The sequence below is a fragment of the Macaca thibetana genome, chromosome 13, assembly GCF_024542745.1.
Source record: "Macaca thibetana thibetana isolate TM-01 chromosome 13, ASM2454274v1, whole genome shotgun sequence".
NCBI classification, from domain to species: domain Eukaryota; kingdom Metazoa; phylum Chordata; class Mammalia; order Primates; family Cercopithecidae; genus Macaca; species Macaca thibetana.
This window is the reverse complement of record NC_065590.1, coordinates 5,992,408-6,020,006: the sequence shown is the minus strand read 5'-3', so window position 1 is coordinate 6,020,006 and position 27,599 is coordinate 5,992,408. Positions and strand designations below refer to the sequence as shown.

The 27,599-nt window shown below is 41.2% G+C and overlaps 1 protein-coding gene across 1 annotated transcript in view; it reads right to left on the bottom strand.

Moving 5' to 3' along the window:
• The window catches only part of IL1RL2 (interleukin 1 receptor like 2), a 47,910-nt gene that overhangs the window by 4,789 nt on the left and 15,522 nt on the right, over positions 1–27,599 (bottom strand). Inside the window, exons 5-8 of the mRNA XM_050753286.1 lie at positions 20,414–20,488; positions 13,486–13,615; positions 12,551–12,687; positions 6,534–6,677 (exon numbers count right to left, since the gene is read on the bottom strand). Of these exons, the coding sequence (XP_050609243.1) occupies positions 6,534–6,677; positions 12,551–12,687; positions 13,486–13,615; positions 20,414–20,488 (486 nt within the window). The remainder of the gene's footprint in view (positions 1–6,533; positions 6,678–12,550; positions 12,688–13,485; positions 13,616–20,413; positions 20,489–27,599) is intronic.

The following is a 27,599-nucleotide window of genomic DNA, read 5'->3' as shown; positions in this document are numbered from 1 at the left end:
GGCAATGTAACAAGACCCTCCAAAGAAAATAATTGTTAAAAAGTTAGCCAGGCATGATGGCTCATGCCTGAAATCTCAGCTACTCAGGACGCTGAAATGCGAGCTTAGGAGTTCAAGGTTGTGGCCAGGCATGGTGGCTCATGCCTGTAATCCCAGCATTTTGGGAGGCCACAGCGGGTGGATCACCTGAGGTCAGGAGTTCAAGACCGGCCTGGCCAACATGGTGAAACCCTGTCTCTACTAAAAATACAAAAAGTTAGCCAGACATGGTGGTGGACACCTGTAATCCCAGCTACTCAGGAGTCTGAGGCAGGAGAATTGCGTGAACCTGGGAGGCGGAGGTTGCAGTGAGCCGAGATCACACCACTGCACTCCAGCCTAGGGGACAAGAGCAAAACTCTGTCTTGGGAAAAAAAAAAAAAAAAGGAGTTCAAGGATGCAATGAGCTATGATCACGCCACTGCACTGCAGCCTGGTGGACAGAATAAGACCATATCTCTAAAACAAACAAGAAAAGGATCTCTAAAATAAACAAACAAAAAAGCAGGAAACTACCCATTTACCCAGGTTACCCTCAGCGTGTTCTGTGTGACGGAGCACTGTCCTAACTGCACCAGGCCAAACTGGATGACTCCCTCCTGATTCAGACCCACCAGTCTAAGAATTCCATCACTACAAGCCCACAGACTCACATCTGTGAAACGAGAGAACAAGCAATTAAGCAGACTCTAGTAATCTGCAGTGCCGTTGAGAGAAGTCAAACACAATGGCGCATGTCATCGTCATCATCGTCATCAGTATTTATTGAGCGGCCTCAAAAGCAGCCTCTGCATTGGCCAGTGCAGAGATGAGCAAGACACAGACCTCACTGGGCAGACCATTCACACGCACAGGAATGAAACAACACAAGACACAACACGGCGACGAGAGCCAAACGAACAGAAAAGACAGCAAGAAACAAAAATCTCCACGGTCTGGAGTCCTTGGGGAAAAAAAAAAATCACAATGAACATGGGACAGCTCCTGGATTTTTAAATTTTTTTGTTATTATTATTTTTAGATGGAGTCTCGCTCATATCTACCAGGCTGGAGTGCAGTGGCGCTATCTCGGCTCACTGCAACCTCTGCCTCCCAGGTTCAAGCGATTCTCCTGCCTCAGCCTCCTGAGTAGCTGGGATTATAGACACCCGCCACCATGCCCGGCTAATTTTTGTACTTTTGATAGAGACGGGGTTTCACCATGTTGGCCAGGCTGGAGCTCCTGGATTTTAAAGGGTGGGAGAGTTTAGAGGAAAAAAAGTGAGGGTCTAAGAGTGGATGGTAAACAGGCTTGCAAGGGAGCAGCTTCAGGAGGGCATGGAAGGAGGAATCATTTCCTACTCAGGAATCATGTAAATCAATAAGGAACTTCAGCAGGGCCAGAGGGCTTGAGTGGAAGAAGAGGTAAGTGTGGGCGTCTCGTGGGAAAATGCGATTTCGAGCTTTGGGCTGTTGAAACTCAGACAACCTAGAAGGTACTAGAGAGGAGTGGTGTCCTTCTCTATTCCCTTTTCATGAGAGCTTATTGGATGAGCAGACTTGCAGAAACAGGTGATTTTAAGATTAATAAGGGAAAGGAAAACCTTGTAGTCTTCTAGTTTTCGTCCAAATAATAGTAATGAAAACGTGCACAGATCTTGACAGTTTGCATATCACCATTTCTCATTCCATCAGTTCTCACACCAACCACTGCTGACCTTTGGGTCTCTGCTCACCATTCTTGACCATCTCTTACGGAGAATGGTAACACACACACGCATGCATGCACATGCATGCACACCCGTGTGTGCACATATAGTCATACACATGCATGCACACACACAGGTACATACTCCTTCTCTGCCTCCCACCCCATCATGAAAGGAAGCTGTGTGAGAGTGGAGACTTTGTTGGCTCCCTGCCCTACCCTCAGCCCGTGGAGCAGGACTGGGTGCAGAGGAGGCCTTCATCAGTGCTCACCGAATGTCCAAATGAAGCTTGATTCTACAGAGCCTCAAAGAGCTTCTATCTATGTTGGGGACAAAGCTGAGGTCAGATTCAGCTTTTTAAGGTGGGATCACAGGGCAGGTACAAAAGGGATAACTGATTTGTGTCTTGAATTGGCAAAAACCCAACAAAGCTGAAACTCCTTGTGGAATCCTGAAGGTCACTGATCGAGACCACCGCTCACATAAGTAGATACTTTTCTGTGTAAAATTTCATAGCACACATTTGACTTTCCAAAACCAGAGGATTTTTTTTTTTCTGTAGATAGAAAATCCAAAAAGAAACATTTCATAAGGTTCTTATGTTTCTGAACTTTTGGAGAAGGAATTAAATTTTCCCATTTAAAAATGTGATCATATTTATCCTTTGGTTTCTGATGAAGGTCTGGCTGAGTTGATGCTCGGTTCACCACAGAATACAGTATTTCCTGGTCTGTTCTAAACTACAGCAGACATGCAGGCTTATTGCCACTTGTCCCAGACCCTGCCACTAGTATCTCGCTTCTCTCAATCTGTTTCTCTTTTTTTCCTACTGTTTCTGATAAAAAAAAAAAAAAAAAAAAAAAAAAACCAACAACCATGTGTGCTAAGTGTATTCTGTCTTTTGCCAATGTTCCCTGTTCCCTGTTTCTAAATGAGGTGTCTGAGGATATAGGTACTTGATGCTCTGCAACTTCAGGATCAGAAGACATTTGAGTAGCAAGAAAGTCTCACACCTTTTAAAAATTCAAAATGTACAAACGTGCCCAATTTTTTGGTCATCTTTTTTTTTCTTTCTGTCTAAGCTTTTGAGTAGCAATAGAACTTGCTGATGTTCTCAAAATGTAGTGAGTTTTCATCACTTTCAAATGACTAATTCCTAATTTACTGACCAATATATTAAGAGCAAAAGATCAAGTTGTAGTCTTTTGCTTTTTGCATCAGGCCACTGGTTTCGAAGCGCCTTGCCGGGCAACAGCACCTCAACACTTCCTGGCCGCGCTTCTCATGACCAACCGTGTGGGACGTGGTTCTTATCTCAAATTATGAGTAAGGAAGCTGAGACCAGCAAGACAGCGTGCTCTCTCCAAAGTCTCCCAGCTGGTGAGTGCGTGGCCTTGATGTAAACCCAGGTCCGCCGTTCCTTTTGCTGTGACTAAAATGAGAAACGGGAGCAGGAAATTTCACAAAACTTATCCCTGATTAGTCCTGTGCAGCTGTGTCAGTCTGAGTTTTCCAAAAGTAGCCCCAGCAATATTTCCAGTCCCACGTGTTCTTCCAGAACTTTGCCACACCTTCGCAAAGACGCAGAGTCTCTTTCCACTCCCTTAAAATCATTACGTCCTTCTTGGCTCTTGGCAAAAAATATATAAAAGTTCATTCACATAAATTAATATTTATGAAATATTGCCTCAAGATTATTCAGTTCCCTACTTTCTCTTAATATGATATTGCTAAATTTTAGGCCGGATCAAACCAGAACAGTGGAAAACTCAGATTCAATCTGGCCTCCACGCAAATGCTTTTACTGAACCGCAGGACGTTTGGTGGGTTTAGCCCCAATACGCATAGAAAACACTAGAAGAAAAGCCACACAAAACATGCTATGACATGGGAAAGTTGTTGCAGTCAAGCTTCCCTACACCACGCCCTTTTGAAATGAGGACTCTCTGTTGGAAAAAAAAAAAAAAAATCTGCCTTTGGAAATTAGTCTCAGAAAAAGCCATGTTCTCTCATGAAAATTGGAAAGGTTGTTGTGAACAGCACACAATGGATCTTGTCGCTGCCTTTACTTTGGCTTGAAAAGCAAATTCACCTTTAATAATTGTCAAAGGTATCATTAACTCTACCGCGACTGGTTTTCCTCGTCTCCTTGGTTTCCCTTTGATCACTCCAACTGTTTGCCTTGTCTTCGTTTTAACCATTCTATCCTACATGCACATTCTCCAAAGACCTATCTGGAGGAAGGCGAGGCATTTTCAAATCTCTCTAAGAGATCTGTACACAGACCCTTCCGTCCTCGTACACACACGCAGCCCTGCCAGGAGAATTTTTAAAGCCCCAGTGGCTTGCCGGAGAAGATACAGAACTTGCTGACTTCAGCCAGGGCTGTCAATGGCTTCTCCTAAAACGGTGAGTCATGCACACCTAATTATTAATTGAGCGATACAGCTTAGCTAACCCAGTCGGGGTAGATGACTTATCCTACGAAGGACATTATTTCTCTCTTCCTCATTTTCATCCATTAATTGGCGTTTCCTGATTGAACTCAGAAAATATCCTCAAGGGGAACAAGGACATAAACAGGATCTGGGACTCATCTCAGAATGTCATCAGTAGCTTAAAGCCAACTACAGGCAGCTCTCGTAGATGGAACTGTAGAGAATTTCATGACAAAATGCACACATAGTTTTCTGAATTAAGCAAAATAAAAATAAAGAAAAAAAAGGACCCCTGGCGCCCTGTGGGCCTCCATCGCCAAATCCTCTGCCCACTGGTGGAAAATCTGGGCTGCGTCCCAGTCTCGGCAGAGGGTAGGGCTGCCTAACTCTGCCATCTGCCCAGCCCCCGCTACTCGGTGTGAGTCACTGTTCCTGTTTTCTCTTCCTGCTAAACTCGACCTCACGAGCCGCTTCCCCACACACTCTGCACAACACTCATAAGTCACAGCTGTAATCACGCTCCTGGGAGTCGCAATGACTCAGTGAGGGAGTCAGTGAGAGAGTCACTGAGAGAGAGAGAGAGAGAGACAGCGAGAGAGACACGCCACAGGGCCTGAGCTGCCAGGAAGAATACGTCAAGTGACGCAGGCTTCTGTGAGTCAAAAAGTAGAAAGCAGCTGCAGCACTCACATCTGTGTCAGAAAACAGTAAGTGGTGGGGGACTGAACTGTCTTCTTCTCAAAGATGCAAGCAGGAGAGCAGTCATGGGTGTGCTTAGACAGGGCAGCCTCTGCAGATGCCAGAGCCAAAACCAGATGCCAGAGCCAAACCCCGCCATGCCCAGTCGGACTATCCACAGGGCTAGGAGTACTTCAGGTTGCACTGGACACTTAAGGTCCAGATGACTTGTGTCATTAAAAGGAGTTTATTGCTTTCTCCATTGCTCGGGGTTGCTAATTTTGAATGCTGAAATTTAATTTGGAAAAAATCCAAGTTAGGACACCTATGTTTTATCAGACATGTGGACAACAACTGCGCTGTGTATTTTGTGTGCAAAGCAGGTGCTTGATGGCAGTGACCTCTTTTATGTTTTAGCTGCCCATACAACATTCTCCGACACCCAGTTTCCCTCCCTTTCCTGCTCTTGTCACTCAGGCCTCTGGACTTCAAAGGTATAAATTCGTGCATCTCCACACAGGTCAGCTGCACCGGCTTCTTTGGGCTTATATTAATCTTTTCATCTAATTAGGGGACACTAGAGCAGATTTATTACTTTTTCAAGGACTTAATAGATTGTATCTGTTCTGAAACAAAACAAAAAAAAAGTAGCGTAAAGAGTCACAAGCACCACGGTGGGAAATGCCAGGCTCTCAGAGAGTCAGGATCACACTGAGGCGTTTCTGTACCAAACAGCACTGGCAGGACATAGGCCCACAGACCAAAACCCACAGCCGTGGTGTTGGGGATTTGTCTTGACCTCCAGACAAGCAACAGAGGCCGCCCTGTGCCCCAGGCCCCTGCTGAATGCTTCCGTGTGCTTCAGCTCAGCTATCCCCACTGTCAAAAAGCAGGATGTAATCACTTTCCCTTTCTTTGTTTCTTTCTTTTTTCCTTCCTCCTTCTTATTTCCCTTCCTCCCTTCTCCTCTCTCTCTCCCCTGCTTTCTTTAGTTTCTTTTCTACGAACCTCCCTTCTTCCTTCCGTTTTCCCTCCCTCCCTCTCTCCTTTCCTTCCTCCTTCTCTCTCTTTCCTCCCTCCCTCCCTGTCTCCTTCCTTCCTTCCTCCATTCCTTTCTATAGCTGAGAAATAGAAGAAAGTTGAAAATCCAAGTTTACATAGGGAGTAAGTGGAGAAGTTACATTCAAACTTGGTTCGATCTCTCTCCGGATCTGAGAGTTGAAGACTTAAATCCCTTCAGGCACCAAGTACGGGGCCTAGAGAGAGCTCCACCTGCAGGCAGCTCATCCCTCTCCATGACACCTATTCTGCAACGTGTGCTCGCCCACTCTGCTGAGTACACGTCATGGATTGAGAGCACTCTGCCCTTGGAGAAACTTTCCTGCAGCGGGCAGAGGATGGACGTGGAAACCTTTGTAGCATGGTTGCAGCGGGACTCAGAAGATGGTCTCCTCCCGCAGCTTAGCAAATATTTCCTCAATCACGACAAGCCTGCAAACTTTATCTGACCGAATGATGCTGGTGATTAGGGACAAATCATTTCTCTAAAGCATAGGCAGTTCCAAGGAGATTCCTTCACCGGAAATTTGCCAGCAACACAGTAAAATATGACAAAGTATATTTGAAATCGTTGTATACGTATAAGAGGATGCCAATTTTGAGGCATTTTTCAGGGATTACACACACTTACCTTCTAGGGTCTCTGTAGATTGGAAGGTACTTCGATACCAAAGAACAATGTCGATCTTAAAAATGTTGTATATGTACACAACAGACACAGCCACAGCCAAAAAGGCGATAAGCCCTCCTATCAAGTAAGCTCGAAAATCTGGTGCTACAAATGACAGCAAAAAAATAAAATAATTATAATTATAATAATGATACAAAGAGTCCATTATATACTTTACTAATACAGATTACACTATGAATGCCAAATGGAAAGGTTCTGGACATCAGTGAGGGCACTGTTTAAACATTTCTTTAAAGTCAAAAGAGTGGTGTGGGAGCGGAATAATCTGATCTGGACCACGATTGTTAGGAAACAACTCAGCTCCTGGGAACCTATGAGAGTAAAAGTCTGCAGAGCCCTAGTTTCCAGTGGTAGACGCAGGATGGACCCAACTGCACGAAGGCTGCTTTCAAAACACCCATGTCCAGGTTCTGCTGAGACTGTCCAGAGGTGGCGCCTGAGTATGTTCATGGGGCACCTTCTCCAGCTGGTTCTGCTGCCCGTTCTTGATTACAATCCTATTGTAACTGCTTTCCCAGCCATTCAAAGTTGAACAGCTGGACGGACACCCATCATCCTTAAAGAGCCAACAGTTGTCCCCTCTGGAACCTGCGTGGCTGGCTCCACAAGACAGGCCAAGAGCCAAACCTCTACCTCATCCTCTCTGTGCCATCGATTTCCAGGCCGGGGGCCTGTGCGAGAGACACAGTCTCAGAAAGAATGCTTACACCCTACCCTGCTTCATGCGTCCATTGCAGAGCAATTGTGAGCCTAAGTGGTGGGCAGGAGATGGCCAAGGAGCAGAACCAGCTCCTCTGGAACCTCAAGTCCCCGAAAACATGCTCCTACACATCCAAGAAAAGGAACAGCATGACTTCTGTCTCACCACAGCCCAAACCCATACCACCAAAGAAGACCCTCTGGGAAGGAAAGAATTAGAAAAGGGGAAGAGGGAGACAGGAAGAAAAGTCCTCCCCATTCTTAAAACCCACCTCACACACCACTTCCTTCTTCAGCCCCTTCCTCATCCTGCAGTCCTCACTGGATGGTGGGGTGGGCAGAGGAGGGGAGGAAGAGGGGGCCCCTAGAGCACTTTAATTTTTAAAAAAGTTTATAGGTACATAATAGTTGCACATATTTATAGGGTATGTGTAATATTTTGACACAAGCATACAATGTGTAATGACCAAATCAGGGTAATTGGGATAACCATCTCCTCAAACAATCATCATTTCTTTGTGCTGGGAATATTCCAAACCTATTCCTCTAGTTATATTGAATTATACAATAAATTCTTGTTATCTATAGTCATTTTGTTGTGCTACCAAACACTAGATCTCATTCCTACTATCAAAATGTATTTTTTTTTTTTTTTTTTTTTTTACCCATTCACCAACCTCTCTTTATTTCCCCTTCACCACTACTCTTCCCAGCCTCTGGTAACCGCCATTCTTCTCTCTACCTTCATGAGATTAATTTTTTTAGTTCTCACATATTAGTAAAAATATGCAATATGTGTCTTTCTGTGCCTGGTTTATTTTACTTAACATAATGGCCTCCAGTTCCATCCACTTTGCTGCAAATAACAGAATTTCATTCTCTTTTATGGCTGAATAATATTCCATTGTGCATCTGTGACAGAATTTCTTTATCCATTCATCCATTGATGGACACTTAGGTTGATTCTACATCTTGGCTATTGTAAACAGTGCTGCAATAAAAACGGGAGTGCACATATCTCTTTAACATGTTAATGCCCTTTCTTTGGGGTATATAACCAGCAGTGGGATTGCTGGATCATATGGTAGTTGTATTGTTAGTTTTTTGAGGGACCACTATGTTTTCCACAGTGACTATAAAATACACATTAAAGAGCTTATTGCCACCTGCCTTAGGCCACACCATGTCGTAAACATCTTGAGGCCCAAGATTTCCCATTTACTATTGCACATCTTTAAATACATGGCACAATAACTAAGAACAAATTTGTGCCAAAACAAAATGAATTCATTGAGTAAGTCCCAGTGCAGCCAGAATAGACGCACGGCACTACACACCGGTGCCCGAGCTAAGCCTGGGCACTTGCGAGAACCTCTCACTTCAATCATGAGACAGATCCTTCCTGCTTCCCCATCTTCTACCCCTCTTTGCCCTTTCCCAGCTCTCATTAGAATTCCTTCTAGGGGCAATATTGCCACCTCTCTCTTTGGGATGACTTGTGTCTGGGAATATTTAACGTCTGTTTCAGAGATCTTGGTGTTGTTAACTGTCCTAATAAGAAGACCATGCCCACAGTACTAATGAGGCTCAGAAAGCCTCTGGCACATAGACAGGAGTGATGCTCTAAAATTCTCGGGCTTTTCACTCACTGCCTTCAGGAGTATTGATGCCCTCTGCTCTATAAACGAGCTAAAAGAGAATGAAATTGGAAACAAGTCATTAATGAATACATTCAGAAGGACTCGGGGCTTCGAAATAGAAATAAATGGGGAGTCCATTCTTGATGTACTAGATGTCATGGTAAAGGTTAATGGTGGTATTCACCATCTGAGTCATTTGACTACTACCAGCCTTCTACTGAGATGGTGGGTGAGCATAAGTAACAAGCGAATTCACAGAAGAGCACACTCAATTTAAACAACTTTCTAGAGACCCTGCTTCAGAAAAACCAGATAAGATTCAAATCTGGAGGTGTCTTCAACAAACACAAGGAAGTCAAATGGAGAAGCTATAACCTTAGCTCTGTCCCCAAGTAAACCAACAAGAGGTTTACATTTAAGAGGGTGAAGTTCCAGGAACTCAGGACAAACAAAACTAAGTCAATAGAACCAAAATACTCTACATTTGAGATAAAATGAGCATTGCCAGGAACTAAGGGATTTAAGAAGCAAGAGCTTAAAACAAAGGAGGTAAAGGACTCCGTCCCTCCACAAGCTTGACAAGTGTTAACTGGTCACAGCATTAGCTCCTCTGAGCTTGGACTTGGCCTCAGAATCCTTCGGAACACAGTGCTTTCAAATAGTCCAACAAGTCAGTATTGGCGTGGAAATCACTATTGGCCAACTTCAGTCTATATTATCCAATAAAGAACTCAAACTTCTAGGTTGGGACAGATTTAAGTTGTAACCACTTCAGGTGTCGTGGACTCTCCAAGACTTCTTACAACAGCTTCACCTCTGTTCTCCGGGGTGGACCCTGAGTCTCTCTCTCTCTGACCTGAGCCAGGCTGCATCTCTGCTGTAAGCTAATGGAGAGTCAGAGGGAGGAAACGCCAGCAGGCTCCGCTTCAGTGAAAACAGGTTTTCAACCTGTCCTCACTGACCTACCACACATTTCTGCACTTGTCTCAAAGTCACCTCCTTCACCACAATATGAGCTCACAAAAGACCCACCTTTGTCTGTGATCTGGCTCTCTGTTCTGTGGGGTAGATGAAGGTGACAACTGGGAAATGAGTGGGAACAAGTAGATCAGGGAGGCCCTGAATGCCAAGCCAGGAGTTTCCATTTCATCGCCTGGCAGCAAATGTCAGTGAATCACATTGCAAAAAAGTGTGGCATTCTATGGAAATGTTAACGACAGACTCTCACCTGGCAAAGCTACTCTTCATCATATATCCTGGAGGGATGCCTCTACATGGGTACACAGATACATAAACAGGAATTTCCATAGCAGTATCATTTGTTAATAGCTCCAAACTCAAAACAATGCAAACCACATACTTATAGCCCAGTGGATAAATTGTGACCTAGTTATTCAATGGACTAGGATATGGCAATGTAAATTAATGAACTATGCCACATGTTATATCAGCGATACACTGATAAGCCCCCCACACCTAAGAAAATAAAACATACTATATAACTCTCTTAATATAAAACTCAAAACTAGGCAAAAATAAATTGTATTATTAGGACTGTCAGCATAGATAGAAAATCAAAGAAATGACTTTCCTAAAAGTTGGGAGGATGATTATCAAGAGGGAAGGATCAAGAAGAACATCCAGGGGTTTTTCAGGCAATGCATTTTTCTTAATCCAGGTGGTAGTTTCATGAGTATTTGCTATACAATGACTTGTTATGTGATGCAGATATTCAGTGTTCCTTTACCATATATGTGCATGTGTTATAGCATGTATAATATATACGTTATATTCCACAATAAAAACGTATAAAAGAAAATCCCAGCTGATTCTTACAACAGCCGTGGAAGGAAGTCGCTATCCTCCTCATTTCCCAGATGAGGAGACGCGGGCACAGAGAGGTTGAGTGACAGTGCTGTCCTCACAGAGCTCCCAAGTGAACAAGATAGGATCTGAGCCTGAAAACCTGACCTTTAAGTCCAGGGCAGGACTCACCCTACCATCCAGCTTGTTAGTGGGAATGGGCAGGAGGGTAAGAATCCACAGAACTTGGCAAGTCATTGGGTGCTGGCATGAGGGAGGATAAGGGAAAACATCAAAATGACCCCAGATTTTGAGCCTGAACAACGTGGAAGATACAGGGGTTCCATTTACAAACGTAAGAAGAACAGAACCAGGAGGTTGGAGAGTTTAAACATGCTTTCTGACATCAGCCAGTGTATCTGCAGTCCCTTATGCAGTTGGAAATGCAGAGCTGTCATGGGGGAAAACAGTATACAGCTGGATATATGGAACATGTTTGCACCTGCCCAGGAATGACAGTTGATGCCATAAAGGGGAAAAAGATTTCAGGGATGAGGACACAGAAAGAAAAGCAGCACAGATGATGAACGTCATAGAGGTACCAGAGAGAGAGAGATGGCAAATGTAAGATTAACTAGGGGAAAGTGATGGAAAAGGATGCTTTATGACAAGGAAAAGTCAGTAAGAAGAGAAAAAATGGGCAGTGGTGACAGATGAGCCCAAGGGTCCTTCCACATGACGCAACGCAAGAAGGATTCCCCATGCCATGAGGGTGAGGAGAGGGTGCTGTGTTCATTCAGTTAAGGCAGCTGAGGCCAGAATGACACCGGCCTTCAGGACACAGAAGTGAGGCAGAGAACGTGCGCACCCAGAGCTGCAAGCTGCTGTGCACAGATCTCTATTCATCACAATTCTAAGAGAGGTCACGGGCACTTAGGAGGCCAGGATCTTGGCAGGGGCAAAGGCACAATTGCCAACTCCATACAGCAAACACTGTGTTTTCTGTTAGGTGTTTTCTGTTAGGTGTTTTCTGTTAGGTGTTTTCTGTTAGGTGGGGCTTCAGTGTGATGTATGCAAGCATAGGTTTAACTGATCATTGAAGGACACCAGCAAATTCACGTCCTCTTTCTTGCATGTAGCTAGCCACAAACACACAAACGCGTGCGCGTGCACACACACACACACACATACGCTAATGATATTAATAGAATCAAGAAGAACCACTGTCTTGATAAACCACACAGAATTTTGCAAGGTATTTCATACACTTCTGATATGTTACGAATTTAAAGTTGTTCTCAAGATTCTGGCTTCACCCTCCACTATCTGTACACTGGCTTTAAAACTTCCAGTGGACAATCAATTAGTTCTGTACGGTGCTCAGAGTGCAATTTGTATACGCACATTGAGTTGGAAGCCCTCCTGCTTAAATACCAGAATTCAGCCTCTACAGATAATTTTACAAAGTTACATAGTAAAAATATACATAGGCATTTTGGCTTTATATCAAATTATAAACATTTGGCAATCACACTTAATAAAGAAAAGCTTTTGTTTTCTTTCTGTTTTGATGTATAAATCTTGATGTATTGAAAATATGGCACTTTCAAAATATACTGCAATAAAATCACAGCCTCATTCCAACAACACTATGAGCCGTTGCATGAACTTTTCCCTAGATTTCATACTGAGTTTGTCCCTTTAATGCCATCCTCATGCCTCACTCTGAGCATTTAGAGTCACTCCTCCTTCAGATGTGTTTCCTGGCCATCGTTTTGAACACTCTGAACAGTGTGTATCCCACTGGAGTATTACCTGGGAGCTGTAACATAATGTATGCTGCGGACACTCCAGCGTGGCACATGAAAGGAAGGCCATAATCTTCCATTTTCACTTCCAAGAAGGTGATGTTTACTGTGTACAAATTATGTTCCCGAAAAGAGGCATGGGTTCTATAAAAGAAAAAAGCCAGCCATTAATACATGAGTCGTATTTACCTAACATGTTTTAAGGTCTGTTTTCTGGAGATTAAGTGTTTTCTTGGAGAACACTTTGGACCATCATGTTATCCTAAGAATACTTTGCTGACTGGCCCAGTGAGGTATGTAGATTGTGTATTTCCAAATTTGCATTTTCTTCTGCATGGTGACAAGGAAGTATGGTTCTGTAAGCTACAGACACCATTCTCAGCCCCAAAGGCCCTTCCCCTATTCCTTTCCACGTATCCTAACTTGTCCACCCTGCAAGGCCCAACGCAAGCTCTCCTGCCCTCTGACTTCATTAGTTTTATTTACACCACTCCATTTATACCACCATAACTTGAGTTTATACCCATTTAATTAGCTAATGATTATGCACTGTCTTCCCTCAGAGTCCTTGTTGGTGCTTGTTTAGTATAGTAAAGAACTATACTACTATTTCTTCCTTCTACTGTTGCAGTATACACATTTGTGTCACTTCCAGTGTTTCCCTAGTATGCCCAGGGCGTTAAGCTTTGAAGGCCTATGGATCATGATATAATTGAATGGAGATGGTACTAATTTTAAGTAGTAGCCAAGAGAAATGGATCTTACTGCTCTCAGGGATACTTGGTATTTTACCATATCTCCCTAACTATGTGGTAGGTGGGATTGATAACATGAATCACTGAGAGGCAAAAACAAGAGGAGAAGGCAATAGTGATACCAGATTCACTCAGATGGAGAAATCCTTGCTAGCTTTTACAGAAGTCAAAAAAGCAAAATACCTACTCCACCCCTTCTCTGATTCGTTTGGATTCATTATAGTAATCATCCACCAAAGTGTTATTGACTCTCCAGCATCGTAGATTTGTATTATCCTTCGTGTCTGTTATATTACAGTCCACTATCAGGGTGGTACCTAAAAAATCAATATTATCAATATTCAATGAAAATTCTACAAACTTTCAAATTTGTTAACACCTGGATAACGAGTGCATCTTACTCTCAAGCCTCAAATACCTTTTGATTACCAGAAATACCCCCATAGGCTAATGTTAATCTATTTTTTTCTTTCCCTGGAGAGACCATGAGGGGCAAATGGCCTTCCAGGACATCCATTGTAAAGGGATACATATACATTACCAAACATCATCAGGTACACAAATGTTATTTCTACTCCTAGTAACACTAGCAAAGAACTTGACAGTTCACAAAGTATTTTATGCATTTTCTCCTTCATTCTTTGTATCTTCAAAACAATCTTACAAGGCAGGAAAAGGGGAGGTGCGATTATCCTCATGTTAAGGATGCAAAAACTGAAGTTCAGACAGATGGAGTGACTTGCCCAAATTAATTAGAGGAAGAAATGAGAGATGAACTCTAGATTTCTAACATCAAATCCAGTGATATTTCTACTTCAACAAATGTAACCCCCACCCTTTCCCTCTCTTTCCCTTATCTTGCCTCTACACACATTCACAAATTTCATAATTTATAGTCTCAGTGGATTTTGTCCCATGAGCCTAGCAAATTCTAACATTCAAGGAGTGTTCTTTATTCTAAATGATATGTTTTAAAAATATATGTGTGTGAAATATAACACACATATACCAAAGAGTATAGAATAGAAATGCAAAGTTAATGAATTATCATAAAGCAAATATCTATAACACTTTCACCTCATCAAGAAAACAGGATATTGTCCAAATCCCAGAAGTAATGTCTTTTGTCCTTTTTTTAATCAAATTATTTGTTGTTTTGTTTTTTAGGTTTTTTTGTTTGTTGTTCAGCTATTTGAGTTACTTATATATTCTGGATATTAGCCCCTTGTCAGATGCATAGTTTACAAATATTTTCTCCCATTCTGTAGATTGTGATTTCACTCTGTTGATTGTTTATTTTATTGTGCAGAAGCTTTTTGATTTGATGTAATCCCATTTGTCTATTTTTACTCTCGTTGTCTGTGCTTTTGAGGTCTTATCCCTGTCCAGTCCAATGTCATGAGCACTTCCTTTATGTTTTCTTCTGGTAGCTTCATAGTTTCAGGTCTTATATTTAAGTCTTTAATCCATTTCAAGTTGAGTTTTGAATATGTTAAAAGATAGGGGTCTAGTTTCATTCTTCTGCATGTGGATATCCAATTTTCCTATCACCATTTATTGAAGAGACTCTTACTTGTTCAATGTGTGTTCCTGGCACTTTTGTCAAATATCAGTTGTCTGTTGATTTGTGGATTTATTTCTGGACTCTCTATTCTGTTCCATCGATCTATGTGTCTGTTTTCACGCTAATATCATGCTGTTTTGATTACTATAGCTTTTTAGTATATTTTGAAGTCAGATAGTGTGATACCTCCAGCTTTGTCTTTGGTTTGGGGCCTTTTGGTCTTTTCCTCAAGATTGCTTTGGCTATTCAGGGTGCTTTGTGATCCTATATGAATTTTAGGACTGTTCCTTCTCTTTCTGTCAAAATAACATCATTGGTATTTTAATAGGGATTGCACTGAATCTGTAAGTTGCGTTCAGTAGGATGGACATTTGAACCATATTAATTCTTCCAATTCATGAGCATAGGATGATATATTCAGTGCTGAATGAAAATAAAAACTGCTGTCCAAGAATACTATACCCAGCAAAGCTATCCTTCAGAAATGTAAGAAAAATAAAGTCCATTCCAGACAAGCAAAAACTAAGGGAATTCACTGCTACTAGACCAGCCTTACAAGAAATCCCTAACTAAATGCTGCAACTGAAAGTGAAAGGGTGGTAATTACCATCATAAAAACATGTGAAAACTAACTAGTAGAGGTAAATTCAAAATTGAATTCAGAATATCTCAATTCTGTAATGGTGCTATGTAAATCTTTCAAGCCTCTAGTAATAAGTTTAAAGGTCAAAATGGTCAAAAATAACTACAGACACAATTGGTTATTAAAGAACACACAACGTATAATGATGTGAATTAAGGCAACAAAAGTATAAACTGTTAGGAGGAGGATAAAAGTCTAGAGTATTTTTATGTGACCAAAGTTAAATTGTAATCAGCTTAAAATAGTCTATTATAACTATAAAAGTCTTTATGTTAGCCTCATGGTAGCCACAATGATAGAAATTGCAGTAGATACACAAATAAAAAGAAAAAGGAATCCAAACTTAGGACTACAGAAAACCACCAAACCACAAAAGTAAACAAGAGAGAAAGAAAGAAACAAAGGATCTGGAAAACAACCAGAATACAATTAACAAAATGTCAGGAGTCATGTTCTTACCGATCAATAATAACCTTGAATGTAAATGGATTAAATTATCTATTTCAAAGACATATAGTGGCAAACTGGATTAAAAGAAAAAACAAGAACCTACTATGTGCTGCCTAAAAGAGACTCACTTTACTCACAGACTCACAGTAGGTCCAGTAAGGATACATATACATGGAAAGTGAAGAGATGAAAAAAAGATATTCCATGCAAATGGAAAACAAAAGCAAGCAGGAATGGTTGCACTTACATCAGAAAAAATAGACTTTAAGTTAAAAGTTATAAGAAGAGACAAAGAAGGTCATTATATAATGATCACTAGATTGTTGAATTCCGTTGTTGAATTCTCAATTGCATTTATTTCATTCATTGAATTCTTAAACTCAGACTTCTCTTGGGTTCTTCTTTATAATGTATATCTCTGTTGAATTTCTTATACAGAAATGTAAGAAAAATAAAGTCCCTTCCAGACAAGCAAAAACTAAGGGAATTCATTGCTACTAGACCAGCCTTACAAGAAATCCCTAAGGAATTTTTTTTCATAAATTGTTTTTCTGATTTCATTACATTATTTGCTTGTATTCTCTTGTATCTAGTTGGGTTTCTTTAAGATCATTATTTTGGATTCCATTTCAGGCATTTAGTAAATCTTATTTTCTTTGAGGTTTGTTACTGGAGAATTATTGTGCTCCTTTGAGGTGTCATGTTTCCTGTTTTTAAATGTTTCTTGTGTCCCTATGTTGATAGCTGCACATCTGATGCAACAGTCACCTCTTCTAATTTTATGAAGTAGCTTTCTTAGAGAAAGACTTTTTCTGTAGATGCATCCTAGCATGTCAGTTGGATAGGGTATGTTGGCTTTGGTTCTAGATAGAGACAGAAGTGTAGTCTTCATGCAGTGTCTTCAGCTACAATCCACACCTGCAATATCTTTGAGTGTTTCACTGGCCTAGGCTGCAAGAGTTTGTACTGGCAGTGGCATGGCTTTGCAGGATGCTGGGCTACCAGGTTGGTTCTCAGGCCAAGGGTGTGTGTGCACACACAGTAGGTCCAATCGAAAAGGGGTGTGGTCTTGCCAGGGGCAGGGCTACTGAGCTGGTTCTCAGGCTGAGGGTGAGTACATACACCCTCATGCGTACGAGGGTGAGCAGAGTAGATCTGCTGGCTAGGGGAAGCTTCCCCGGTTGTGCAGGACTGCCTGTCCATTCAGGAAGCAGGGCACCATGTGCCTTTGGGCACAGTAATTTCACAGGGCCCATACTCTAAGTAACCAGGATTGTGAAGTTGTAGCCACCTGTATGAACATGGTGGAATAATGGGAAAGCCTTGGGGATGAAGAGATGCAGGGGCTACTGGCCCCCAGAACAGGACTCACTCTAGCAGTAGCTATAATTCCAAGATAGTGCCATGACATAGCTCGTAGGTCATAGGGGATAAGGGTATGCAATAGGTAGTTTCCCGCACTGGAGCAATGTAGCCATGAGAACCCCAGGCTGCTCCCCAAATTGGGCTCAGGGCCTGTGAGGACTGCAGGTTTCTTCTGTAGCAAGAACTGCAGGTGTCTGTGGTAATAATGAAGGTTGCAGGGGCCTTCTGCTTACCTTTTCCCTCAAGGAGAAGTTTCTCTTGGCGCCAAGTCAATCTTGGTGGGGAAAACAGAGTGACAGAGAAAGGGTGATTTCCTCCCCTCTCTATGCTGCCATCCTGGGTTTCCGTGCTCCGCAGAGATTCCATCATTTCTATGCTGTACTCTAGCGCCCTCCTTCAGACACACTAGTCAAAATGTAGCTATTAATTTAATATTTTGGCCCTTTTGTAGGGGAATTAGTGCTAGGAACCCCTAGTCAGCAATTTTGTTGACATACTAATAATCTCTATCTTTATAATATATTTTAATACTTACAAGGAAATGACTCTCTCTTTTTTCTTCTATTCAATTTTTTTCTTGGCTCTTTCCAGCATTTTTGACAGAAATTTTAGAAATGTTTTGACAAGTTTTAGGATATTCAGTAATTTAATTGGTGTTATATTAAACTTGTATATTAATCTAGGAGAAATAACATTTTTAATACTGAGTATTTCTATTTAGGAACATCTTTTGAAATTTCACTAAAACACATATTATTTTATGTTCCACCTATAAAATGATAAAATGTTGCATTTCTAATCATGTAGGCAACTCTTTCTAATTTCTTATTCAGTTGTTCCTTACTATTTTGTTTCTTGTATTGCAATTGTGAATGCTGTCTTCCCTGGTTACATAATATGTGCTATTTCAGGCATGTAAAAATGCTATTAGCTTTGAATGTTTATCTTGTATTAAAATAACATTAATAAGCAAATGCTAGTCATTTTTTAACTTAATTTTCTTAAAATTTCTAAGTAGAAACCAATAGATCATGTTTTAAAAATTATGTTTGTCTTCCTCCCTCCAAGACTTCCAAAACTCCTTCTCTTGCCTTTTAATTGTCTCAATACGTTGGCTAGAATTTCCAAAGACAGGAGTAGGGGAAGAAAGTCAACTAAGAGAGATAAAACAGCCAAATGTGTCTTTTAAGACTAGTCACATAATGAGTAATGTGTAGACAATTATCCTTTTTATGGGTATTATTATTTCCTTGAAAGTTTAAAAGAATTCTCCTAAAAACATATGGGACTAGAGGCATTTAAACAGATTTTATCTTTTACCATTTGTTCTTTTATATAAACTTTCCCACGTTTCTAATTATTTTATATTTGGGTGTCTCTGCATTTAGGGGATTAGATTTGCTGGAAGTTTATCTTTCTCCCCAACTCCCACCTCAACTCTTCTGCCCTTAACCAACTTTGGGACAGATTCAGTTAGTTTATTTTCCTTTAATAAATTCATTATTTTCTACTTTTATTCTAGTTGTTCAATTGGTCTTCTTATAGAGTCAAATGGTTAGTTGCATATTTTAATTATTTCCACACTTACTAATAATGTTATTTAAAGATATAAACTCATTTAGAGTACAGCATTGGTCATATGCCATGAAATTTGATATGAAGTATTCTCACTATCATTATTTTCTAAATATTCTTTAACTATGGCTTTGGTTCTCTAAAAAAAAACGCAAATAATTGAGATGGATTTTTTGTTTACGTTTTTGAATTTTTTTTTAGTTTTAATTGACAAATAATAATTACATATATTTATGGGTACAATGTGATGTTCTGATACATGTTTATATTGTAGAATAATTAAATCAAGCTAATTAACAAATTCACTTCACATACTTAATGAATGTGATTATTTTATTGTTTTGGTTTAGATACAAATTTTTACACTTACTGCATCATGATTATACCCCATGATCTGTACAATTTCCTCTTTTGGACTCTGGGTTTTTCATAGATGTTTCTGAGAGTGATCTATGTATTAGACACATTACTTTTGCTAGATTACTCGAACCATGTAGACTCTTACTTTTCTAGCAAATTTCTCAAAGCAAGAGTATGTTAAAACCTCCCCCTACAACTGAAACAATTGTGTTGTTTTATTGTATTGTATTTCTGAGACTTTTAGCATTATATATTTTGATACACTACTATTTGACACTTAAAAGTTTCTATTTTGGTGTTGAGATTTTTGTCTAATTTGCTTTTTCTTCAGATGTAATACAGCATATTTATTTTACTAGTGATTTTTTTTTTTTTTTTTGGAGTCAGAGTCTCGCTCTCTCGCCCAGCCTGGAGTGCAGTGGCACAATCTCGGCTCCCTGCAAGCTCCGCCTCCCGGGTTCACGCCATTCTCCTGCCTCAGCCTCCCGAGTAGCTGGGACTACAGCTACTGGCCAATTTTTTGTATTTTTTAGTAGAGACGGGGTTTCACCGTGTTAGGCAGGATGATCTCGATCTCCTGACCTCGTGATCTGCCCGCTTTGGCCTCCCAAAGTGTTAGGATTACAGGCTTGAGCCACCGCACCCGGCCACTAGTGATTATTTTTTAATTTAAAAAAATAATTTGACCCCTTTTTATCTACTTAGATCACAAACTGAGGCAATGCTTATTGATGCTTTTCCATGCAGATTAAGGAATGTAACATATTTTTTTCACTCCTTTCATATACCTTGCATTGTGAGATAATACAATCCAGAACTCTTGGTCAACATTATTTAATAGTAGTTTTATATTATACTACATATTGTCTGAAGAATTATTTGCATCTTCATTGCCTTTGCATAAACAGATTTATAATAATCATTTTGGGCCCAGAGTTCTCACTGACAAGACTTCTCTGCCACCACAACTTTTCCAAGCTTCAGCTCTCTGGTGTTTTATTTTGATTCCTCTTCCCATGAGTTCAGGTATATCAAAAGTTGGAAACTGGGTGTGTTTGGGATTTATCTTCATCCTTAACATTCAAATATTCACCAGAATACGCAAACATAATGAGCTCTTCCCCTGGTGATTTCAATGGCTTCAATGATTTTACTCACCAAGCTGTACTTCAATTGAATTATTTTTTGGATAAATGATTTTAGGGACACTTCCTCCATATCCAGCTCTTTCTGCTAAGAAATCATACCCACAGGAAATTAATTAGAATCACATATGATACATTCCCAAGTACTTTGATGCAATAGCATGAAGCCCAACACAGCAGACCATCAATAAGCTCTGGTCAAAATCTCACTCCATAAATACACATTTTTAACCAGAAGTAACTGAATTGCCAAAAAAGAAAAAACAATAAGCTAGAAGCTGAGCTATAAAAAGAGTCCACTTTGGCCATTATATTTTGATATAAACCATAAACTATATTGTTTGTAATGTAAACTAATAAGCTTGTATAATAAAATCTCATTACTTAGTAATCCAAAGACACTTTTCAGGCAGTGGCTATAATAAGCAAAGGCCTGGCTTAGGTGCTAGCTTGAGAGAAATAGTAACCCTCTTATTTCACCTTCAGAAAATTCCCTCATGCAATTCCTGTTCCATGGCAACCATTACTCTGTTTTCTATTTCTATAGTTTTGTCCTTTTAAGAATGTTATAGAGATGGAAAAACACATAATATCATGTTTTTGAATTACTTTAAAATAACCTTGGGAACTGGTGGGAGTGAGTAGAGGTAAAGATGAAAAAAATCTAACCAGAAGTTGATAATTGTCAAAGTTGGGTGAGGGATCTGTGAAGGTTCATCACATCTTCAGTTTTGCTCTTCCTCCTCCAACTCTGCATTTCCATATTCTTTTATATCCCATCCTCTTCTATTATTCTTCCAACTTTTCATCCTACCACTAAGCTTTAGCATTGTCTCCCTGTATTGACTCCCTGGACTCCCTGCCCCTGAGTCTTTCTGTACTTCTTCCCTCTCCCATTTGTCTACCAAAATTTAGCGATCACCTACTTAGTTCCATTATTCCTCCTATATATTTGGAGTGGGATATGGAAAAGTTGCAAGAGAGAAGCTAAGAAAAATGCAAAAACACATACATTTTATGATGGCAATAATAATTGTGCATTCCACACACTGTTTAAATGCAGCATGTCCCAAACAAAAGTTATCCCCAGCTAGTTAATGTACCATCACCCACTAGATCGCACACATGTAAAATCCAGAAGCCATTCTGGGCAACAGCTTTTCTTTCACCTTCTTCAATCTATCAATCACCAAATTCAACTACTTTTACCTCCTCATTTCTCAGTCTGGCTTTTTCTTTACTCCTAAGCCTTCTATTTTCCATTCTTTTCTTAAGCAATCTCATTCACACCTACTTCTTCAAATATCATTTCAAGGCCAATGACTTTGAAAGTCATGTCTCCAGTCCTTCCTCTAAGCTCCACACCCATACAGGCCATGACCTACTCTGCACCTCCACAATCCAAAGGCACCTCATCCTCAACGTAGCAATGACCAAACTCATGGTCTCACTCCTAAATCTGGTTTTCCTCCAGAGCCATTTTATTTCACCGAATAGCATCACCATCCAGTCAATAGTGCATGTCAAAAAGCCTGGTTAACTTTTTTGACCTTGCCATATTTCTCCCCATATTCAGTCCAACACTAAACCCTGTAGGTTTTGCCTCTTAAAATGCCTTGAACCCATCCATATCTCTCCATCTTCAATGACACCATGTTACCTGTGCCTTCATGCCTTACCTGAACTTCTACACCTGCACTTCGGATCCACCCTAGAATAGATCATTCTGTGCACAGCAGCCAGTCTGCTGTTTCAGAAGTGAAAATCAACCCACGCTACTCTCCTGCTTTCAATCTGTCTGGCTGCTTGTCATTGTTCTTAGAATAAAATTCATGCTACTTACTCTGAATTGCTGGTTCCTACATGATCTCGGCTCCTGGCTACTTACCCAGCCTCATCACCTACCATAATTTCTCTCATTCAGGATCACTCTAGCCCTGCTTTCCACTCCTCAGATATTCCGAGTTCCCTGTTGTGCTAGGGTCTTCACATTTGCTACTTCCTCAGTCTAGAAAAAATCTCCCCAACTCCGTCATCCACATAATGCTTCCTGACCAACAACATCACTATTATCAGAAAGCTTTCCCTGAGCCACTGCTTTCTCACCAGGCCCTGGTCTATTTGATCTCAGATTTTTCCTTTCCTTCATTGCTTTCATCTTCCCTATAATTACACATCTTATTAGTGAATTATCTGATTAATCTCTGCCTTCCTTCCTCTCAGCCTTCAAGCTTCATCAGAGCAGTGGTGGTGGCTGTTTTCTTCACCACAATGTTCTCTCTGCCTGGCACAGAACATAGCTTTGTTCAGTACTCAGCAAAGAGTCCTTAAATGATTGCTTGAAGAAGAGCTCTCCCATGGCCTCTTCCCAAGTTGAGACTATCAGTGCTCTTTTGGATATTTTATCAGCCTCCTAAGTGGTCTCCAAGCTGCAAGGCCCTCGCCAACTCTGGCTTCAAACCATCTCAAAACTGACATCTCCCATCACAAATGCAGCCCAATGACTCTGCATTTGCACCGTCCCAGGGCCCTTCAATGGCTGCGTGGTAAAGCCTATGCATATGCAGCCACCTGTACCTTGCCCCCGTTTAACTCCATGGCCTCAGCTCCCACCCTCCCCACCCCGTATTCACATAGGCTCTAACAAAAGTCATTTTAGATCCAACATAAACATAATGCTTAATATTTCCATGCTTTGTCCTATACTGTTCCCTCTGTTCTCTCTGCCTAGAGACCCCCTCCTCACCCTCCTCTACTTTTGTGAATCCTACTCATTCTTCGAAATTCAGCTGAGAACTCCTTTCCTCTTGGAAGCCTTCCCAGACCATTTGCTTGCCACCCATGGACCCTTCTTATTCCTTTCCTGCTCCGCAAACACTGTCTGTGACTCTACCCTTAGCACATGATGTTAAAATGATCCATTTAACCCCTAGATTCACCACAACCAGGCTGATAGTTTCATAGCAGAAGAAACAACACTTTTTTCATTTTTCAATTATCAGGACCTACCATAATACTGGCATATAACAGATCATAAATGTATGTTTATTGAACACGAAGTAGTGACTACTGAACCCAGTTACTTCTTAAGGGATTCTTCATTTTACCTGAGCAATTTCTACCTTTCGAAATTTCCCTTCAGTTACCAATGTACAGTTAATGCGTTATAGAAGTCAATCATTCGCTTAATAAATAGATCTGTGCTTAATCTAGGCCAGGCACTGGGCTCAGTGCCAGGGATTCCACTGTGAACAAGATGAGGAAGGTGCTTTCTTTCAGAGAGATAATGGTCAGCAGAAAACCCAAGAGCATTAAAATAAAAAAAAAAAAACCTTGTACAATTAATTTTCTTAATTACTGTGCTTTTAACAAGAACAATTAAAATTGAAAACCACCCAAAAATATTTAAATCAAAGGAGCAGTTGCAGCAAAGAACATGGAAGGACTAGAACGGGCTCTCTAGAAGAACAGCTGGAATGCAGGGAGTCACTGGACTGTACAGAATAAAGAGCCCTGTCCTGCAAAGGCAGCACCCAACCATGCTGGCTCTCATCCATGCTGAACAGACCCCCTAGGGATCCACAGCATCCGGAAATAGCTCTGTCTCCCCCAGTACTCTGAAGTGTGTTGGAAACTAGTGACAAATAGGAAGCTCTACATCAAAGAAGTATCCAGCCTTTGGTTCTTCTCATCTAGATGAGTAAATATAGAAAACAACTTTCTACTAAAGAAAGAGCAAAAGCCGCTACAGCAGGAACTCCTTGTCCAATGTGTTTGGAAAAACCAATGCTGGCCTGGGCACTGAATGCCAGCACTCTGGCTCTGTTTCTGACAATAACCAGCTTTGTGACCTTCGGTAAGTTGCTTCTCTCCTGCAACTCTGTAAAATGTATAGCTTGGGGAGAGAATGTGGACCAAGATGGCAGAATAGAAGAATCCGCCAATTGTCTCCCCTACAAGGACACCAAGTTAACAACTATCTACACAGAAGAAACACCTTCATAAGAACCAGAAATCACTCATAGTATCTGGTTTTAACTCGGTATCACAGAAAAGGACACTAATGAGATAGAAGAAACAGTCCTCAATTGCCCATGCCACCCTCGCCAACCCCCCACAGGGGCGGCATGGTACTGAGAGTGTCTCTGTTTGCTGGGGAAGAAAGAACACAGCAATTGTGAGGCACTGAACGCAGTGCCGTCTTGTTAGAACAGAACAGAAAACCGGACCAAACTCAGCTGCCACCGGCCCATGGAGGGAGCATTTAAACTAGCCCGAGACAGAAGAGAATTGCCGATCCCAGTGATCAGAACTTGACTTCCCATAAATCTTACCACCAAAGGCTAAAGTGCTCTGGGTCTCTAACTAAACTTGAGAGGCAGTCTGGACTGCAACTCTTAGGTGAAATCCTAGTGCTGCCCAGAGACCGTGTACTGGAGTGGGGCATGCAATATACCTCAGTAATCCCATCTAGGACAGCCAAGGGAGTGTGGGCATCACCCCTCTTTATCATCCCAGACTGCACAGCTTATAGCTCTAAAAGAGATGCTTTCCTTCTGCTTAAGGACAGGAGAGGGAAGAGTAGAGAGGACTTCATCTTGCATCTTGGATACCAGCTCAGCCACAGCAAGAGAGGACAATGATCAGAGTCATGAGGCCCCTGTTCCAGGCCTCCCAGACAACATTTACAGACATACCATGGGCCAGAAGGGGACCCGCTGCCTTGAAGGAAAGGATTCAGTCCTTGCAGCACTCATCACCTGCTCACTGAAGAGCCCTTGTGCCATGAGCAATCAGTAGCAATTATCCAGGTACTACGGTGAATGCCTTGGGTGAGCGTCTGAAACTTGCTGGCTTCAGGTGAGACTCAGCACATGACCAGCTGCAGTGATTATAGGGCAAAACTCCTTTTGCTTGAGAAAAGCAGAGGGAAAAGTTGGTCTTGCACTTTAGGTACTAGCATAGCCACAGGGGAGGGTAGATCATGAAACAGGCTCTTGAGGTCCCCGATTCTAGGACTTGAATCTTGGCTGGCACTTCTGCACATGCTCTGGGCCAAAAAGGAGCCCAATGCCCTGAAGAGTGAGTCCCAGGAAGGCAGCATTGGCCACAAGCTGACTTAAGAGCTCTTGGACCTTAAGAGAACATCTGCGGTAGTCTGGCAGGACTCCTTGTGGCCGGTTGTGGCGGTGGCTATGGATGGTGAGGCTCCTCTGCCTTTGGAAAGGGGAGGGAAGAGTGGGAAGAACTACGTCTTGTGGTTTGACTGCCAGCTCAGCTGCAGCACAAAAAAAAACACTTGGTAGACTTCTAAGGTTTACTCTAATCCCTGACTCCTAGACGGCACCTCTGGATCCTCCCAGGGCCTGAGAGACCTCACCAATGGCAATCAGCCCTGATGGAAGGGACACAGGCCCGGCTGGCTTTGCCACCAGCTGATTGTAGAGCACCAGGGCCTAAAGCAAACATGAGCAGTAGCCAGGGAGTGGGTAAAGCAGGCCTTGGGCAAGACCCAGTGCTGTGCTGGCTTCAGGTCTGACCCAGCAGTCATAGTGGTCATGGCCACAGGGGTGCTTATGTCACTCCACCCTCAGCTTTAGGTGGCTCAGAACAGACAGACAGACTCTGTTTGGGAGAAAGTAAGGGAAGAGAACAAGTCTCAGCCTGATATCCAGAGAATTATCCCAGATATTGTCCAAGATCATCAAGGTGGTACCTCTACAAGTCTGCAAGAACCACAACATTACTGGGCTTAGGGTGCCCCCTAAAGCAGATACAGCTTAGATCAAAACACTCAAATCCTTTTGAAGGCCTTCCCAAGAAGGACAAGTACAAATAAGCCCAGACAGTGAAGACTACAGTAAATACCTAACTTTTCAATGCCCAGACACTGAAGAACATCTACTAGCATCAACACCATCCAGGAAAACATGACCTCCTCAAATGAATTAAATAAGGCACCAGGGGCCAATCCTGGAGAAACAGAGACATGTGATCTTTTAGTCAGAGAATTCAAAATAGCTGTGTTGAGGAAATGCAAAGAAATTCAAGATAACACAGAAAAGAAATTCAGAATTCTATCAGATAAATTTAACAAGGAGACTGAAATAATGTTTTTTTAATCAAGCAAAAATTCTGGAAATGAAAAAAATGCAATTGCCATATTGAAGAATGCATCAGAGTCCTTTAATAGCAGAATGTATCAGGCAGAAGAAAGAATTAGCAGGCTGGAAGACAGGCTATCTGAAAATAAACAATCAAAGGAGACAAAAGAAAACAGAATAAAAAACAATGAAGCATGCATACAGGATCTAGAAAATAGCCTCAAAAGGGCAAATCTAAGAGTTATTGGCCTTAAAGAGGAGGTAGAGAAACAGAAAAGAGCAGAAAGTTTATTCTAAGAGATAACAGAGAACTTCCCAAACCTAGAGAAATATATCAGTCCCCAAATACAAGAAGATTATAGAACACCCAGCAGATTTAATCCAAAGGAGACTACCTAAAGGCATTTAATAATCATACCCCCAAAGGTCAAGGACAAAGAAAGGGTTCTAAAAGCAGCAAGAGAAAAGGAACAAATAATATACAATAGAGCTCTAACACATCTAGCAGCAGACTTTTCAGTGGAAACCTTATACGCCAGGAGGGAGTGGCATGACACATTATAAAAACGTTTACCCTACAATAATATATCCACAAAAATAACCTTCAAACATGAAGAAGAAATAGACTTTCCCAGACAAACAAAAGCTGAAGGATTTCATTCGCTGACCTGTCCTACAAGAAATGTTAAAGGGACTACTCCAATCAGAAAGAAAAGGACATTAATGAGCAATAAGTAATCACCAGAAAGTACAAAACTCACTGGTTATAATAAGTACACAGAAAAACACAGAATATTTTAACACTGTAACTGTGGTATGAAACTGTTCTTATCCTTGAAAGACTGAATAATGAACCAATCAAAAATAATAACTACAACAACTTTTCAAGGTGTAGTCAGTACAATAAGATATAAATAGAAGCAACAAGAAGTTAAAAAGCAGGGGAATAAAGTTCAGGTGTAGAATTTTTATTAGTTTTCTTTTTCTTTTTTGTTTATGCAAACAATATTAAGTTGTTATCAGGTTAAAATAATGGGTTATAAAATAGTATTTTCAAGCCTCGTAGAAACCTCAAACCAGAAAACATACAATAGA